The sequence below is a fragment of the Rhinichthys klamathensis genome, unplaced genomic scaffold (assembly GCF_029890125.1).
Source record: "Rhinichthys klamathensis goyatoka isolate OS25496 unplaced genomic scaffold, OSU_Roscu_1.1 h1tg000161l_1, whole genome shotgun sequence".
In the NCBI taxonomy this organism is placed as follows: Eukaryota; Metazoa; Chordata; class Actinopteri; order Cypriniformes; family Leuciscidae; genus Rhinichthys; species Rhinichthys klamathensis.
The window spans coordinates 63,415-83,760 of NW_026606695.1; the positions used below are offsets into that span (position 1 = coordinate 63,415).

The following is a 20,346-nucleotide window of genomic DNA, read 5'->3' on the forward strand; positions in this document are numbered from 1 at the left end:
ATTTATTTATTATTAAGTAGGCCTATGTGTATGATTATGTGGCTATTTATGTAAATTTCAATTGTTTATGAAATATTCTAATATTTAATTTTTGGCTTTTGGCTGTTTCTGGTACAAAACTTAAAAAAATATCACCAGCTTTGTCTTCTTCTATACAGTACTGCAAGTTTTCAAATTTACCATGAAAAAATCATTCTCCACTTCAAACCTGCTTCAAAGAGAGCGTGCTGTTATGAAATGCTTTTCATATAAAATCTCTTGGCAGACTTGACTGAGATTGCGAAAGCTCAAGGTTAGATACCTCTCAGCTTGTAAAAGAGGTCCTTGGTGTTTCGTAGAAGGATGGTTAGACATTCCTCTGGTCATGACAGCGCATGACTGACAAGATGAAAGTTTGATGCTTCACATTCTGAGAGCTGATGACATCACTGCATGATGATGTCAGGCTCAATGTTGAAGAGCAGGTCATCGTTGCCTCTGCGCACCTCCAGCAATAGAGTCGTGTCTCGATTGAGCGCTTCCTTCAGTTCGCTGGTGTTCATCAGTGGCTCTCCATTTAACTTAACGATGATGTCACCGTCTCTGATGCCCCCTCTGAAATACATTTGGAGAAATTATACAATTGTCAGTTGTATCCTTAAATTTGTAAAGAAAATATCATACAGCAGTCGGTCATTATCACAAAATAAACGGCGGCAGTTGTGATCAGGGCAATATGAAAATATACGTAAATATGAAATATTGATTAGTTCAAATTATTTAAAGTCCCCCTGCGGACTAAAGCTTTTAATGTTTATATGTCTATGTGGTGTTTTTAACCCGTTTAATCCCACCGGTTTATTTATTATTTATATTTTATAAATTATATTATATTTTATATTTTATTTATTTATTTATCATTATACTTTAAGACAAACCATGTGCAAATTCATAAGTCAGTCACAAAATCGTGGTTTGAAATCGCTGGTGTTTCTGACGTCACAAACTACCTTGTAACCTGTGATCATCAACGAGTGGCTCTCTGAGCTGGTGTGAGTGAGTGGAGGCAGGGATAATTTGCATATTCATAGAACCGCGTATACTAAATTAGGCAAGGGTGTAGAGTTACATTCAAGCTCCTTTAAGGCATGAAGAAAAAAAATGCAAGGAAAAAACTTTTAAATATGTAATTTTGGTGATAAAAGATGAGTTTTAAGGGATACAATTATTGACTACAGGGGGACTTTAATATACTGTTACTGTTACATCCTCATGACTCCCTTGCTTTCCCATCATGAACTTCAATTCCCATAACCCATTGCCTGGACTCATTATGTTTGTTTACTTCCACCTGTGTCTCATTATCTTGTTAATGCCTGCCTATTTAAGCCCTGTGTTTTTACTCATTCTTTGTGAAGTCTTGTGTGTTGTTACACTGCATTTATGAGCATTATCCTGGTTTACTGTGTCTTGGTTGTTTGATTCTCTGCCTGTGTTCTGGATTACCTTTTTTGCCTTTGTTTTCTGCCACGTTGCTTATGTGGATTGTTTGCCTTAAATTTTGACCCTTTGCTCGTTATATGGATTACGATTCTGGATTGTCCCAATAAAGTTGCATTTGGATCTTCAACTCAAGTCTTGGAGCGGTTTGTAATAATTATAATGTATGAAAAAACAACTGGCCAAAGTGTCCTCTATCAATTGGCATTCGCATAGAACTTTTAGATTGGTTGTAAAGCAGCTTATTCATATGTTAGAAAATCAAATGGATAATGAATGTATTTACGTTTAAAAAAATGCATAGTGGATTTTATGGGGCTAATCAACGTTAATAATTATGCAATAATTTTAAAATAATTAATTCAGGCATTTTACAAAATAGGGGTCACATTTTATTTAAGGTGTCTTTAACTATGCACTTATGTCCAAAATAATTAATTGTTAAGTACTATACTTATTGGCCCTATTTTAACGATCTAAGTGCATGGTCTAAAGCGCAAAGTGCAAGTGCACTTAGAACGTGTCCGAATCCACTTTTGCTAGTTTAACGACGGGAAAAATGCTCGGCGCGCCCGGCGCATGGTCTGAAAGGGTTGTCCCTATTCTCTTAATGAGTAATGGGTGTGTTTGGGGCTTTATGTACAATAAACCAATCAGAGTCTCTAACTCCCATTCCCTTTAAAATCCAGTTGCACTCGCGCCATAGCGGATTCGCTATTTACATGGCGGAATTTGCAAGCGGAAAGACTGAACGCATCTCCAGAGAAAAAGTACTAACGCGCTCTTTAAGTAGCCTAACAAAAAAAATATTGCGCCATTGACTTTAGACCAGTTCTCTTACGAGAGGTTCTCTCGTACTGCGTAATATCTTACGCTAAGGGAAAACCTCTTTTCCACGAGATATTGAAACCAAAAATTATCCTTAATTTTGAATTAATGTAAAACGCATTGCGGCAGCATGCAGACATAGGCAAGACGGCTCGCGTGCCTATTGGCTGTCCTGCGGCAACTGCAGCAGCCTATCGAGAGAGGCCCTTGGTGAGGTCAGATCTAATGGGGGCGCTTGGCGCCCACTACGTCACGTCCCGCCGAGACGGGTGTGGCCTGGGCCTATAAATACAGCTCGATGGGCTGATATAATCTGATTTATCATCTCTTCAGCGAAGCTCACGCATCGCTGGATACGGAGTGAAGCCGCACCGTCTGAGAAAAAGCCTTCTGCGGGACGAGCCTTTGTACCTGAAGCCGCTGGCCTTCATCTCGCCGCCTTCAGTCGCCGTACCTGCTACGCTTTCCGGCGCATATATCCTTTTAACTCTGCTGAAGTGGTTGTTCACTGCCGCGACTCACACTCTCTCTCTCTCTTTACTAAAAGAGCTAGCGTCTTTTTAAAGACCAGCCTCACTTGGATCGCTCACAGACGGACAGCGGTCGCCGTCCGCCGCCGCTTCCGCTATTCATGTCGACGAGGCAGCTGCATCTGCGGAGGAGGCCAGCTGCTCTATCCTGGCGTCGGACAGTGAGGATTGGGCTCTCTTTACTAAAGGAGAGCCCAACACTTTACTACACTTTACTACACTTTACTACACTTTACTAAAGGACAGTGAGGATTGAGCTCTCTTTACTAAAAGAGCTAGCGTCTTTTTAAAGACCAGCCTCACTTGGATCGCTCACAGACGGACAGCGGGCGCCGTCCGCCGCCGCTTCCGCTATTCATGTCGACGAGGCAGCTGCATCTGCGGAGGAGGCCAGCTGCTCTATCCTGGCGTCGGACAGTGAGGATTGGGCGAGCTCTGTGGACCACCCCCCCCCCCCCCCCCACACACACCTCTGCCCGCGAGTCGTCAGGGAAACGGGCCAGCATCGAGTCAGAGCTGATGCGTCTGCTCTCACACGCCGTGGCGAGCCTCGGCCTTGAGTAGGAGGCGCCCGCGCACAACCGACTGGATGGATGTTTCCTGAAAAGGGGCCGCGCCCCGCCGTCTTCTAGGCCCGTGCCTTTTCTTCCGGAGCTTCACAAAGAAGTCGCAAAGTCTTGGAACGCCCCCTTCTCAGCCAGAGTGCGCACCTCTGTCTCAGCAGCATTCTCCGTGGTGGACGGTACTAAAGACAGAGGATACCACTCTCTTCCCCCAGTGTAAGAAGCTGTAGCGGCCCATCTTTGCCCGCCCTCGGCTGGACGGCAAGCTAAGACGGCGCTACCCTCTAAAGCTTGCCGTGTTACTTCCTCCATGCACGGTCGCGCTTATGCCGCTGCTGGACAGGCTGTTTCGGCGTTGCCCTCGATGGGCGTGCTGCAAATCTTCCAGGCCGACCTTCTCCATAAACTGGATAAGGAAGGACCGGAAGCTATCAGCGTGACGGATTTAAGAAGCGCTACGGACTTGGCTCTTCGCGCCACGAAATCACCGTTGCTGAGAGACATCTTTGGCTGACGCTATCGGAGATGCCGGACTCGGAGCGCTCTGAGTTTCTCGACGCGCCCATCTCCCCAGCTGGCCTCTTCGTATCATCCGTCAAGAATTTGCGGATAGATTCGCCGAGGTTCAGAAGAAGTCACAGGCTATGAAGCACTTCTTGCCGAAGCGCTCTAGCTCCGCAGCAGGTCGCCCTAAACAGCCGTCTGCTCGAAGCTCACAGCCTCCGTCTGCCGTCGCTTCACAGGGCCGTGAAGCCTGGGACCAGAGACCATGCTCTCGCTCTGCCGGCTGCCGCTGTCCTGCGCCCACATTCACTCACAGACATGTTAGGCCCCACGGGGTTTGCCCCGCTCGCTCTTTCTCAGCAAACTGCTATGAGGGAGTTGAGCGCGGCCAGGCTACCCGCGGCTCTCGCACCCCTGAAACTTCGGGGCATGCGAGTTTTGAACTACTTGGACGATTGGCTAATTCTAGCTCGATCACACTCATAGAACACAGGACCATATTACTCGAACATCTCGAGAATCTAGGTCTCAAAGTCAATTCACCTTTGGCTAAGCCCCGCCCCCCCCCTTAGTTACTGTTGCTACGTCCGACAAACTTCATCTGGGCTCTGGTTTGGTATCAACATGGCTTATGCTGTGACAGCTCTTCCTGCTGAAATTTTATCAAACTTTTATAAAGCAGCAAATAAGTAGAAGTAGAAGTAGGCAAAAGAAGTAGGCAAAAGGGGCTGCAATATACGTCCGAAGGCTATATTCATGACATACAGGTGAAACGCAAGGAACAACAAGGCATCCAAATAGAGGCAAAAGCATACCGGTCACAGTCAAAAAATGAACCACCGCATATCCTACTAATCGAGACGGAGGCTGGGACTAACAATATCAAGGATCAACACTGTTCATGCAAAGCTAGGTAGGTCTCTATTCACTTCTATAATCGTTATTACAAAGCAAACGGACTTCGCGAGTATAACGTTGTATTTATTAGCAGCGTGTGCTAGCGTATCAACAACCGGTATGCTAGGTAACATTAACGTTAGCTGACAAGGTGATGTTTTGGTTAGCAAAAAGTGTGCTTGTTGATCCTTGAGGGGTTTAGCTGACTGTGAAGACGTCCACACAGTTTAATCCAAAGACGACACTTGTCAGGATTTTACTTCGGTTTTGGGAAGGGAAAAAACGGACACCCCCCTCCAACCTCTCTGGGAAACGCGTATCTGTGTTACAAATGCCCCAGGCACAACGTTTAACCATATTTTTGATAAAACTATGACGGTAATAGCCTGTCGAGACCAAAAATATGAAACGCCTGTGTTAAAGTCAATGGAGCGCTGTGAAAAAGTGTCAGACCTCTGTGGGAGCTCGTTCTTGGCTGCGCTGTGATTGGTCAATCTACATTCTAGGGTGTGGCTTAGCCAAAGGCGAATTGGGCGAAAAGTTCGCTGTCTCCCAGTCAGAGAATATCTTTTCTGGGCACAGAACTGGACTCGTTGTCTATGACAGGTCCCCAAACCTTTACAGGCTGACGGAACGCCTCCTGGTCTGGGCTCAGCACAATCTGCGCTCATTGAGAACAGCACATGTGCCTGGTCACCTGAATTTGGGACCAGACAGACTCTTCAGAAACAATGTTCCAGCAGGAGAATAGTCTCTGCACCCGCAGACGGTCCTACTGCTGTGGGAGACATTCAGCAGAGCGCAGGTAGACCTGTTTGCGTCCCAAGAGAACGCTCACTGTACAAAGTTTTTCTCCAAGAGCAGGGATGCGCTGGCCCCACTGCCCACTTTATGCTTTTCTTCCCGTCTCGCTCCTGCCTCAGGTATTGGAACGAATCAGGGAAAACGGATGCTCAGTGCTACTCGTGGCTCCGCTCTGGAAAAACCAGGCTTGGTTCCCAGTTCTGATGCAGCTGACAAGCACTGCCCCATGGCCAATACCGATGAGGAAAGACCTCCTTTCTCAGGCCAAGGGCTCGATTTGGCATCCTCGCCTGAAGCTGTGGTCCCTGCATGCATGGGCCATCAACGGGTACCCGCTAACCTCCCGGAGGGAGTGTTAAACACGATCATGCAGGCTAGAGCGCTGTCTACTAGACGACTCTATTCCTCAAAATGGTCTGTGTTTTCTGGCTCGTGCAAAGCTCGAGGCTTTTCACCCCTAGACTGCGGGGTCACGGAGGTTCTCTCCTTCCTTCAAGAGCTACTGGAGAAGGGCAGAACCCCATCCACCCTCAAGGTTTATGTGGCGGCCATAGCAGCGTTTACTAAACCAGCGACTGGCCAGTCACTGGGGAGAACGATCTGGTCATCCACTTCCTTAAGGGAGCTAAGAGGCTGAATCCTCCCAGACCCCCTTCAGTTCCCATGTGGGACCTTTCTACGGTTTTGGAAGCCATGAAAGGTACCCCATTCGAGCCAATCCATTTATCAGACATGAAACATTTGTCGTTCAAGACAGTGTTTCTTATGGCTCTTGCTTCAGTGAAGCGCATAGGGAACTTACAAGCGCGACCTGTATGGAATTCGGGCCAAATGACTCGAAAGTCATACTCAAACCAAGACACGGATACAAGCCTAAATCCCTCAACACACGCTCAGGGCCCAGGTTATTTCCCTGTCTGCCCTGTCGGTTTACAACAAGGAAAAGGACTCGAGCCTCCTTTGCCCAGTCAGGGCATTAAGAGCTTATGTGTCTCGCTCGTCTGTTTTCAGACAGACTGAGCAGCTCTTCATTTCGTTCAGCGGACGTGCTAAGGGACTAGCCGCATCAAAACAGAGCCTATCCAGATGGATAGTTGATGCCATAGCACTGGCGTACACTTCTTGCATTGTCCTTTGGTGTCAGAGCGCTCCATGGCCTCGTCGTGGGCTTGGTCTAGCGGGATTACCTTACAGGATATCTGTATGGCGGCAGGCTGGGCCTCCCCGTCTACATTTATAAGGTTTTATAACCTAGAGGTACCTGCCTTACAGGCTAAACTACTTTCGGTCTAAAGATCCGTACTGTCTGCTCCGTTGCTTCGGCTCAGAATACTGAAACCGCTTGAGCACCGCTCGCTGATTGAAAAAAAAAAAAAACTCAGTGGGCAATAAGTAAGACCAAAACCGTTACCCAGTTCAGGCCGAACATTTTCACCCTGACTGTGTGGAACACTGTTGATGTGATTAGCTCCCTTAGGATGCTACTTATTGGGAATGACACTTCTAGCCTCTCTTCTCAGACTCTCTGTGTGTCCCTGGTGATTATGCACTATATGAGCCCCAGGCACCTGCCCTTGGGACTTTGGTGTTGGATCCCAGCACGCACAGCGTTTTACATTGTGTTCCCCTAGCGTAAGATATTACACAGTATGAGAGAACCTCTCGTAAGAGAACGTACTCGGTTACTAACGCAACCTCGGTTCTCTCTAGAAGAGGGAACGAGTACTGCGTATCTTTGCCGTGCCTGCAACACGCTCTGGTTCGCTTCAGCGATGAAAAACCAGATTATATCAGCCCATCGAGCTTTATTTATAGGCCCAGCCCACGCCCGTCTCGGCGGAATGTGACGTAGTGGGCAGAAAGCGCCCTCATTGGATCTGACATCACCAAGGGCCTCTCTCGATAGGCTGCTGCAGTTGCCAATAGGCACGCGAGCCGTCTTGCCTATGTCTGCATGCTGCCGCAACGCGTTTTACTTTAATTCAAAATGAAGGATAATTTTTGGCTTCAATATCTCGTGGAAAAGAGGTTTTCCCCTAGCGTAAGATATTACGATTTCAGTTGGCCAATGGCACAGTCTATTTCAGTTGTCTCAAAATAGCAACACGCCAACAATGCGACTGAACACACCTCGTTTTCAGACCAGCACGCCCATGGGCATTACACAAATAGGTTCAAATGCATTTGCTATTTAAACAACATTTAACAAATTATTAGCTAATTTAAATGTGATTACATAGCAGTTATAGACACTAAATATAAACTGGGTCTGAATACATCACATCGGGTCGGGTCTTGCCACCAAAGTTTAAAGCACCAAAAAAATCCTGCATACACAAATGGTTGAAACTACACACAGCTCCCTTACAACTCTCCTTTAGTAATGAAGGACTTCCAGTCTGTCATTTGTCACTTGTTGGCAGCTTTAAATCATTTTCACTAAAATCTTTAACTGAGATGCAAGATGGTGCCAGTTGCTTTTTTATTAAAGGAGAGCGAGGAAGTATGTAGTGTGATACAGAAAGAAAAAAAAAACATTAAAGTAGCCCCAGATGTGGAGTCTGAAATAGGCAACAGTGTCGCCATGGATGACGGCAGATATTAGGAAATATCTCAGAGGGTCGTGTAACAAATTGAATTACAGTGTCATGTTTGGAGGAATTTATTCAACATTCCTATGTCTTCTTCAAAGCTTATCATAATTTTAGAATATGTATAGAAATGCTAATGATAATAGCTTCCGTAGATTTATTGCATAAACATTTATAATACAAATCTGACATTTATTTTTGATTTTAGTCTTCAAAATGTTGTCATCCACAGAGCTCAGACAGAGATCAAACTTCTTGGCTGGGAGTTCTGAAGCACAACCACAACTGAAACACCACAGATCATCTGGTTTGGCTGATGCTTACTTCTGAGCAGGGGAGTGAGGAACCACTTCATGGACGAAGATCCCACTGCTGACATCAGGGAAATCTGGATTCTGCTGCCTCAGCTCTTCCACGAGACTGGAGGAGACAGACAGAATGCCTCACACACACACACACACGACGGAACAGCAAAGCGGTGTTCATTTACATGCGTTCACTCACGCTTCTGTGATGGTGAGCATTCGGATTCCAATGAAACGCTTCTTCACTGATCTTGTCTCTGAAACAATATGTAAAACGTTTTAACACATTTAGTCCAGCAAGAATGGTTCTCAAAAATAAAACGTTTAATATCAGATCATTTATACTTTGACCTCCCCTTCAAATTCCCTTGTTCAAAAGCTGCCCCATGTACCTTTGTTTTGCTTTCCCAATGAATCATTTAAGAATCGAGTAATCCTGTCTGAGGGAATGGCAAATGAGATTCCTGCAGCTACCTTGAGGGTGTTGATTCCTATCACCTCTCCATCCTAAGAGAAGACAAATCAAAAAGAAAAATTAAATACTAGATCAGTGTGTTTGAGTATTAAAAGGAGACCTAAAAATGAGAATGCTACATGTCATAATTTCCTCAAACTCCATGCCATGTCTTTGCTTCTGTGGAACACAAAAGGTGAATTATTGAGGTACAGACTGAAATATTCAAATTATATTGAAAAGAGTGGATATTCTTAAAAAAAAATCATCTTTTGTGCTCCACAAGATAAGAGAAAATAAAACATGGGGGAGATTAAACATTGACAGAATATCATGAAATAATTACCAAATTAACGAGTGGTCCACCTGAGTTCCCATACTGAAAACAGAAAAAAAATTTAGTTAATTATTGGTCTTCGAACAATTTTACACATACCGTATCTATATGGGACTAGGTTTGTGCCAAAATTACTGATCATAAATGTTCAAGTATTAAACAAAAATATAAATCCAAAACATAAAATAAAGTAAAAATCTGACTTCCACTTTAAAATCACTCCAAAATTCGATAAGAACCTACTTTCAGAAGTTCAAATGAAATAATAATTTATGTTTATTATTGGTGCTCAAACTATTTTACATAACTTATCTATGGGGTTAGATATATGCCAAAAGTACTGAATATATACATATTCAAGCATTGGACAAAAATATAAATCCAAAACGTAAACTAATGTAAAAAAAAAAAAAAAAACAGACAGTTTTTGAGCATGAGTAAATAATGACAGAATTTTAATTTTGAAATCAACTATCACTTTAATGAGAACCAACTGCCAGAACTGCAAGTAAACTAAAGAAGAATAAAACAGGCAGCAATTATGAAAACTTTGGTAATGCAATCATAAAATGCTGATTATCAAAAAGGACGCAGTATAACCATTAAAAAGACGAGTGACTTTAATAGATTAAAGATATAGAATAATATTTTTCTGGTTTAAAGGGTTTATTTTCCACCATTTATATTTTTGTTCAATACTTGAAGTTATGTTCAAAATATTTAACACAGCTCTTATCATCATTTCCATAATATGGACCAATTACTAATAACTAGTAAGCATTACTTGTATGCAAAGTGATTTTAGAAATGAATTTCAGAAGTTGTCTAGACTTCTTATGCAACGCCCAGTAAGACTCTTAACATGCATTATCCTGGTTATTCTGTGTCTTACGTTGATGATGGCATCAGTCTGGATGTAGTCCATGTCGGAGTCATGGAGACCCAGTTCTTTTCCATCTCTCTGTGCGGTGCTGACAATTCCTGTGGTCACTGTGTTCTGCAGGGCAAACGGGCTGCCGATTGCAACCACAAACTCACCCGGGCGCAGGTCTGCAGAGTGACCCAGCAATAAAACAGGAAACTTTTTCTACCAAAGGGGTTGTAGAAAGTTGTGATTAAACACACTTTGACTTTTGTATGATGAAGATTGCTCTTTGAGTGCAATAAAAACAGTTTTCAGTTTTATCTTACCTGTGTGTTGATTTTGATAGTGGCAATGTCAGACTTCTTGTCGATGTCCTTGATAGTGGCCTCATGCACATCTCCATCACGCATCTGTACTTTAAGTCGTTGATGACCCGAAACAGCTGTGGTGCTGGACACCACATGAGCATTAGTCACGATCAGCCCAGTCTCTGACATTACAAAACCAGAACCACTGGATAGAGGAACCGTCCGACCAAAGAGGGGGTGGCTAGGGGGAAAAAGTGAACATATAAAGGCATCGGACAAAATTCACACTATTTAGTTCCAAACACTTTGCATTGAACATTCAGAGTGATTCAAAAACGTATGTAAAACTCCAATTAAGTTGGTTTTTTTTGGACTTTGGTATTAAATTTGGTTTTGATTTGTTCCTTTGTAAAAAAAGAAGTACACTTTCACATACTTTTATACTTTCGAGTACTACTCATTACAGAGATAATATATGAATATACGTTTTTAGAAACGTAATTGCATGTTAATCACAGTTAAATGAAAATTGTATTATAAATACAATTTATAATAAATGCAGTTAGCTGAACTTAAGAGTGTTTTTTTCAACCCACTTACTGTAAGTATGACTTAAGTACAGCTTTATATGTAATTTCATAATTACTTTTTGAAATATGGTTAAAGTGTACTGCAAAATGTACTGTACTGACAAGTATGTACTAAAATATACTTTAATGTCATTTCCATTGTACCTTGTGTCATGTATTTACATATATTTGTTGTATAAGTTGTAATTTATAACATTTAAAATATATTAAATTTAAATGTAATATTGAAATATATACATCACATTGGTAATCAAGTGCTGTACATGTTGAAATTAGTGTAATTCTTTAAAACATGACAAAAAATTAAAACATAATGCTTTAAAATGTACTTTTAAGTATAACTTTTACATCGTTACAAAGTGCTCTTTTTAAAATTGTAATTATTGCTTTAAGTGTGAAACATTGTCATGGAAGTGAAGTATACTTAATTGGCCTTTTATTTCATAAACTCTTTCTCTGCCATTAAAAAAAAAATTGCCAGAAACCGCCAGCATTTTTGACCATTTTCACAAAACTTCCACGGCCCCCTGACTATTTTGTTGTATGCAATATATCAAAAAAGAAAATATATATATTTTTTTTAACGTAATATTTAAAAAATATTTGTTGAATGTGGGCAAGTTTCATTAAGCAACATTCTGAACAAAAAGCGGAGAAAATTGCGCTTTTGTCAAGTCTGGATGAAATTCAGAAAGAAGATCAAAACACAGATGGAGTAGATCGCGTCCATCAACACAAAGCTTGCACAGTCCTACACCTCTTCCTCAGTCGACATTTCATTTAATAACTTAACTTAACTTCATTTAACTTAACTTAACTTCATTTAATAACTTTCAATGTTGATGATCGTGTTATTTAACATAATGCTTTTATCTGCAGTATCTACCGTATAACAGTGAAAACATATGATCAATGTCATGGAAGTGTTGTGTCTTATATATATAAATTTCTGTCAATGGCAGGGAAAGTTAATATTATATTATCTGAAAGTAAAATGTTTGAAAAATATGCTTTTAATCTTTGAAGTACACTACAAGTGCACAACCAATGCAATGAAACACACTTCTTTTCCACAAGGGTTTATTGCATTTTAAAACATTAATCACCACAACACTTTCTATAAATGAATAGGCAAGATAATAGAAAAATATCAGTCTAAAACATTTTGTTTGTACCCAATTTCTCCACGCCACACTCTTTGTCATCATTTACAAAAGAATAGCCGTGGCAAAAGCAGTAGTGCATATGTTGAGCTTACAGACAGCAATGACTCTCACCCACAGATGTGTTTGCCGAAACCTTCCTCACTTCCCCACAGTTTTAAAGCACTACAGATGGCTGCCACACCATGAAAGTGTTTGCAAGTGTTCGGGCTTACTTTAGGAACAGCTCAATGTGCACCACAGCAGGGGCGATCTTCTCCACCACGTCAGCAATGAAGTTGAATTTGTACCTCGGGCTGTTGGGGTGTGTGGGACCTATACTAGCAGAAAGAATTACTCATGTTAATAATCACACTATGGTCAAAAACCAGCACCACGTTTTCTTTTGTAATGCTACTACTGTCTTTTTATAGCCCCACATAGCCTGTTCTGGCTCAAGAGGGCATGATTAGCAGGCATGAGTGTTTAAATTCTTTCCTGCAGATTCAGATCTTATGTTGATGATAGTTGTACTGTGATGATAGTTGGAGAAAGTCTTTTCAAACACAGGAAATGTTCCTCTATAATTGGGTCTAAAATCACTAGGTGGGTTTTATCCTCATGCATGCTTGAGTTGTGCTGGGTGTGCACTGTGCAGTGAAGTGTGTTCAGTGTGTAAAGATATAGTAATTAGGGCATGTTATTTTCTGCAAACATCAGGGTGGTTTTTTCGCTTGACTGCTGTTTCCTCTTGGCCGTGTTGGCACCACCATCATTCTTTTGCGTGCACACCCTTTTTGTCCTACTAACCTAAAATTTGAAGTCATTGATGATTCAAGACTATTTAAAACCTTGTTTAGTACTTCAGTACTTTACATATTACACCTTATGGCTATCGCTTACATTGTACTTGGCTTTGATCACTGTCTCTGTTAATTAATAGTTAATTTTTTTTAATTAAAGTTTTCTTTAGGCTGTAATTAAGAGTTGTTGCAAGCCCCAGAAATGTGTTTAATCAACCCGATCACACTAAATGCATCTCTATAGCATGCAGTGTGTTTATCGTGTAATTTATATGCGAAAATGAGCTTATACGTGCATAGGATATGCATGAGTTGGTTAGGGTAGGTTTAGTAGTGGTGTGGGGTGCGTGTGTATTATACGTTTGGGTAGAATTAGTGGTGTGGGGTGCGTGTGTATTACACGCAAATGAACTGCGTATCAAATGCACGCGAAAACAGCGTATCATTTGCACGTAAAAACTAATTTTCGAGTATAAATTGCACGATAATACACAATGCGTGCTATAGAGAGGCATTTACGTGAGAACAGGCTGGTTTAATACATAAACAATAACAGAAAATGACCCAAAATGCTCCAAGGTTGCATTTATTTGATCAAAAAACAGTAAAAAACAGTAATACATTTTTTTTACTTTAATATTTTACTGTTTTATAATTTGAAAATGTAATTTTGGTGATCAAAAGTGACTTTTAAGGGGGGAAATGACTACAGGGGGACTTTAATATTCTGTTGAAATCTATGGAAGCTTGTTTCTGCCACTGAATAATAAAAAATAATAAATTTAAAAAATTTAAAAAAGGTAATTGCGACTTTTTATCAGACAACTTTTTTTCCTCGCATTGTGAATTTCAGAAAAAAGTCAGAATTGAGAAAAAAAGTCAGAATCATGAGTTTGTATTTTGCAATTCTAACTTTATTTCTCAGAATTGCGACTTTCTCACAATTCTGAGGTACATTTTTTAATCACAAAGTTTTTTTTCTTCAGAATTGGACTTTATAACTCGCAATTGCGTGTTTATATCTGTCAGCAAGTGTCGCACAGACAGACGATGAAGAAGGATAAAGTTCAAACATGAGTCTTTAATAGTAATCCACAGCATAAAACGGACCCAAACGCTAAAAAAAACTCTAACGCAAACATGACCGGACCCTAAACACAGGAAAAGACTGACAAATGAGGTAGTTAATGTAATGAACACAGCTGAACTAAACAAACTAATGACATAGTAACCATGACAGCACAAGAGGAGCGGGAAAAGAACAAAGGAACACAGTAACCTAATGAATACAAACTAAAAGTCCATGAAAACGAAACTGAGAACAAACTCAGTCTGAGAACATAACACCCCCTCCCTTGTAGCGTGAAGTGGAGAAGGAGGCGGCTTAGGAGGAGGATGTGAAGATGGCGAAGGGATGGTGACTGGAAACGGCAGAGGGATGGTGACAGGAGGACGATGAAACCCTGGCAGCAATGTTGGAAGATGCCCGCTGAAGCAGACCCAGAGCATAGCAGTGACGACAGCCCATGGCGGAGTCGAGGTAGGTAGGAGCCAAGGTGGTGACATGACAGACGACATCCGTGCTACGACAGACGGAGAAGGAGCCGATGGATCCCAGGGCGCAGTCCGAGATCCAATAGACTTGAGCGATACCGCTTGCACTGGAGACCATGGCGGAGTCACGGCGACAAGCGTCTGAGGTGGAGCCAGAGTACTGAGGCGAAGCTGGTGTGACGGAGGACAGAGGTGGAGCTGGAGTGAAGGAGGAACCCGCTGTAGCCATAGGGGTGGAAGGACTGAGCGCTGGAGAAGGCTCGTTAGTCCATTGTGAAAGTAGAGTGACGACTGACCGAGGTGGAGCGGTGGGACGAAGAAACCCGGTGGAGCCGCAAGGCCGAGGGTCTCTGGTGGAGTCGAGGGTGGGAGAAGCCAAGGCAGAGCCGACAAGTCGACGGACCGAGGTGGAGCGAAGGGATTAAAGGCCGGAGGCGGAGCCAAAGGATCCTCTCGCTCAGGTGAGGCTGGTCGCTGCAAGGCGTCACCGTGGAAGGCAAAGGGCTCCAGGTATCCAGCTGAGGTTGGGCTGGAGGACTAGCTGAGCTTTACTGTGACAGATCCCTTGATGGGATCAATAATGGTAATTCAAATTCCCAACAGGTCGATGATACCATTTCACTGCTATATTGAAACAGCAATGATGAAAACAAGCAGATAATACAGGGTGGGAAAGGGTGGGAGGCAGGACCTTCGTGTCCAAATCGATCAGCCAGTCCTCTGAGTCCAATTCCACCAGTATTCCCTCTGTTGCTGCTGTTGCTGGCTCACACCCCTGGTCAGACTCACTCTGGGGCATCGGGGCGATGGTCGGCGCTTTCCCTTCCTCGTCGATCTTTGGCTCACTTATTGCTCTTCGTCTGCGAGAGGCTCTAGCAAAGTCTCCGCGGTCTAAGGGTGGTGGTGGGCTGGGCTCTGGGTGTGTCCTGGATCGGGGACAGACAAGTTCTGAGGTGTCTGGGAGGTCTACAGGGTGGTGTTGGTCCGCCCCGATCCAGAACAGCGATTCAATGGTCTCGTCGTTGTAGGGGCAGGTGATGGCAAGACGGCCTAACTGCTCCATGAAATTAAAAAGTTTGCAATTTTAGCAGCATAATCCATTTCTTGTGATCCGGTCTTCTGTCAGCAAGCGTTGTACAGACAGACGATGAAGAAGGATAAAGTTCAAACACGAGTCTTTAATAGTAATCCAGAGCATAAAACAGAACAAAAGGAAGGAAAAGGCTGAACAAAAGTATGCTGACAAATGAGGTAATTAATGGGCCTTTCTCAATCTGTGTTCTTGTCTGTACTTGTGTCCTTGTGTTCTTGTGAAACGTCATCTTTTGTGGCCCAAGTACTGTCCCAATACACAAGTTTGCATTTTGGCAAGAACGGATAAAAATACCGGATGTGTTCTTGACACGCCCATTTTACCGAGGATGCATCGGTTGGTAACTTGTGTGAACTTGACGGCAGAAATATCCCAGCATTCAATTCGGCATTCGAGGAAGGAGAGGCAGGTCAATACAGTAATTCGTTTTTCTACAATTACGTACGCTATTTCACCACTAAATTCACTTCTGAGAACATTTGATGCGAGAAATCAACTGTGTAGATTTCAAATATTGAACACATCGTCTCAAACTGTCAGCAGCGTTCTGTGTGTTCGTCACCTTGTGAGTTCATTCTTCCAAGAACAACTAGCAAGAGCTTTCTCCCCAAGAACACAAGTCCGTTCTTTGCATTCTTGGTTTTGAGAAACACCCTCCGTAACACTAAACAAACTAATGACATAGTAACCATGACAACACAAGAAAAGCGGGAAAAGAACAAAGGGACACAGGAAACTAATGAATACAAACTAAAAGTCCATGAAAACAAAACTAAGAACAAACACAACTGAATATTTGTAACAATATCTCACAATTCTAAGAAAAAAGTCCGAATTCCGAGATATAAACTTGCAATTGCGAGAAAAAAGTCAGAATTCCAAGATGTAAAGTCTCAATTCTGAGAAAAAGGTCAGAATTGCGAGATATAAACTCGCAATTGCTAGAAAAAAATCTCAATTGCGAAATGTAAACTCGTAATTGTGAGGAAAGAAAGTCAGAATTGTGATATTAAAAAGTCACAATTATCTTTTAATTTGTTTTTTTCCTTAGCAGAAACAAGCTTCCTCAGAAAAAGTTTGTACTACTTAATATTTAATTGTTTTGTAACATCATTTGTAAATCACTTTACTGTCATATTTGATTAATGTAATAAATCCTTGCTGAATAAAAGAATAATTTCTTTCAAAAAGCAAAAATCTTACTGACCCCCAAAAAAATTTTTTGTACCAAACATGGTAGTGGGTTAATATATGTGTAAAGCTATTTTGTTTAAAGTTGTAAAGCTTTATTTCTGGCTTTCTGGATGAAAGTATTTAAGCTTTATCATTTTGAAGCTGTGAGAAACCAAAAGAAGCATTCAATAAAATTACACTCAACTGCTAATCATTAATCAAATGCAACACCCCATATAAAAGCACATTCCAGTATGGCTGCATCACGGAGCCGTGACCTCTAAGATTTCACAACTGCCAAGTAAGTCAACTTCCACTGGCAACGTGTGCACATTCATTTAGACGATTACATATAATATTGAAAAACGCCACTCAACCCAAAGTCAGCCAGGCATAAACCAAAGATGAATGTCTCAATGGTTTCCTCATTCATTTTTTCCAGTCTGAAATGGTGAAGAGACGAGACATCGGAAGAACAGCTGATCACACAATCTGGCCAGCATCTGTTTCTGAGCAACTGGGTTTCTTAATACAATGATTGCAAGGGGTATAGTTTTATTCTGAGGTTTTAGTAGCCTAAATTGTATAGAATGATAGACTATAATTTATGTGACTTTTAATGCTGTAATGATTTGCTTCTCTTCAAATAGGCATTTCTGCGGGTTCTTTTGCTTACAGTTTTGCCACTTGCCCCAAATATATAAACTATAGTGGCTAGTGGCATTGCAGGGGCCAACAGTAACTAATGGGTAAATGATTGTTACCTTGGCTCCTTTAAACCTGGTTTTGCTCAATTATTGTTGTGTTTATGGAGTTAACAGACCTAAAAAGCTGACCAGGTCATCTGTCTTCATACACATAATTTCACCCCATCAGTAGCCTTTTAATTCAATGTGTCTCCAGAGAGGTGGTAGGCCTATACCATTTCCAATAGGTGCCTCCTCCCTCTTCCTGTCAGCATAGAGATAACGTTTTACTGCTGATCTGGAAGCAATTTGATATTTCCTTTTAATGATAAAGTAAAGGGTGTTGGTATTGAGGTCTTATCCAAAATCAGAGCAAAAGGGCAAACCTCCACTGAGAAGCGCAGAGGAAATCATGCCTGTTCTACAGAGCACAAAGCCGCTCTATTTCCAAACTTCTCTGCAGCTCCCATTTGCACGTCAAGTTTGAGGTCACAGTCCCATCGGTCAAAATACCCATGATGGCTCATCTGATTATCAGTGGAGTTATGCTATGTGATGGTCGCTAGAGGAGCTCGATGGAGTATCTTCTGAATGCAGGAATAATGAGACTCGAAAACACAGTCATCATGGTGTTGATGAAGGAGATAGCTGCTCTTCTGTGAAATCCTTAAAGTGTGTCTGTGTTAACCAAATTGTCCCCAGAATTGAGGTAAACTGCACTGATACTATTGGATGAGAATAAAATTGCGCTAAATTGATCTGAACAATGTACAGCTGCTATGAAGTCATTTCAGAATTGATTAACTTTGCAACACGTTGAACTAAACTGAATCAACACTGCACTAAATTGAGTCTAACAATGACATTATTGTCTTCTGAGCTGCTTTATAGCGGAATTGAATTTGTTTCATAATTGGTGAAATTTGCAATATCGACACTGTTATTGAACTTACTTGAATCAACACTGAAATAACTTGCTACTCTTTGCTACATGATGTAAGTGTTTGGCATTCTAGAAGCTGATGAAGAGGTGTTTTAACCTAATGTCATCGTCATCCCATATTTCTCACACCAAAAATGTACCACAATACCATTTTTACAATTACTGTACCTGTGATAACTTTTGCTAACCAAATACATAGGCCTACATTATAAAAAAAATATTCTTACAAGAAGGCCTGTATTCATTTATTAAGATTTTTATAGAAAACACTTATTTCATTGTGGTATTTTTGTGGTTAAATCCCATTTAATTAATGATTACATTTTCAGCATAAATACATTTTTTGATATTATGTCAAATATCTTGCTATACACAAATGACTTACCTTGATTGTTTTCACAGGGTCCTTTGTGCGCATTGGTGACCGCGGGCAGACCCTGCTGCTGCGCTTTCCTGCTCACGGCCTTCAGCTGGCAGATGTTACCGTACGTGTTCCCGTCACTGCCACACACTTTACTGCTGTACCTACACTGACAGACCCCTTTGGACAGTCTCTTTCCAAACGGGTGCTTGCACTCCAGACCGTCCCCGCAGGGCAGATCGTCCTTGCGGCCGCACGGCTCGCCCTCTCCGTGCGCGCACACCAGACAGCAGTTACAGCGGTCCGGCACATACCCGCTCGGACAGCTCGGGCTAGGACACTTACTCACATCACAGCGCTCCGGACACTTGAGTTTAGTATCCGCAACAGCATTTAAAATGTAAAGAGAAACTACCGAAACGAACAGAATGACCTGCATTTTAAATGAAAACGTATTAATTCTCAGACAGCCCTCTGGAGATCACCATTACGCATCAGATTTCCAAAGCAAAAAGCGAATTTCCGATGAGATGTGTGTGCGTTCCTGTAGGCTCAGTTGAAAGACCAGTGTGAAGAGGTTGTCCCAGAAAGAGGAATATTTCTTATCCAAGCGGCCAATCTGATCTCTTGGTGGTATATTCCACGTGTAAATGATTAAAACAGTGTGTGAAGCCTCTTGATGTGTGTGTGGTGCTGTTACTTCTGCATCTGTCGACCATCTCAACATCCTCGACTGGAGTCTGCTTTTCTCTTCTCCCTAGAGGAGGCGGGGAATTTCGTAAACCCCAAATCGCTGCGTATTCACATGTAGGAAGTCCGACTCATTTCCTTTCGAACATTTCAGAGAACCGATTCATTCATCTATTCTTTTTGGAGCTCAAAAACAAAGTTAACAATAAACAGTAGCCTACTAAAATTAATTTACTCTCGACTGAAAATGGTTATGCAGTTTATTTAAAGTTAAACGTGTTATATGTGTAATTTAGCCTATACGTTTCATTTCTGCTATCTCGGTTTTATCAGACAGTGAGTCGTCCGAATAATCCCTTGTGAAAAAGAACTCCACTGAAATGTATTGAATGTAGCCTTGTTAAACAATTTAAAGTAAATAAACAAATTTACTTGCAGGTTTTTAACGTTAATGTATTTTTAATGTACTAAATTGCAACGAATAATTACAAATGTGCAATTACAAAATAGGAATACATGACATACACGTTTTAATAGAAATGACATTAAAGCACATTTTAGTTTACCATAAATACTTGGCAGAACATTCCGCAGTACAATTTAAACATGACATTGTAAGTATGAAATTACAAAGAAAAATGTCTACTTAAGTCCCACTTAAGTTGTCCAAAAAAAAAAACACACACCTGTAAGTGCATTTCAAATACATTTTAATTATAATAAATTTGTATTTTATTCATTCATTAACAATTCATTTATAAATCATTCAGTGTGTGAAAACATTACATTCAGTTCACACTTAGTACATTCTTTTAAATATATTTTTCCTTAATGCTGAATATACCT

The 20,346-nt window shown here is 41.5% G+C and overlaps 1 protein-coding gene across 1 annotated transcript; it reads right to left on the reverse strand.

Annotated features, from left to right (window-relative positions):
- Positions 1–320: 320 nt before the first annotated feature.
- htra3b (HtrA serine peptidase 3b) lies at positions 321–19,546 on the reverse strand. Its single transcript, XM_056258909.1, has 9 exons — positions 18,835–19,546; positions 12,434–12,533; positions 10,484–10,706; positions 10,185–10,379; positions 9,302–9,334; positions 8,894–9,008; positions 8,701–8,758; positions 8,521–8,616; positions 321–594 (listed from the first exon to the last, which is right to left on the reverse strand). Exons 1-9 carry the CDS (start codon positions 19,247–19,249, stop codon positions 426–428), a joined length of 1,404 nt encoding a protein of 467 aa, XP_056114884.1. The 5' UTR covers positions 19,250–19,546; the 3' UTR covers positions 321–425.
- Positions 19,547–20,346: the final 800 nt, after the last annotated feature.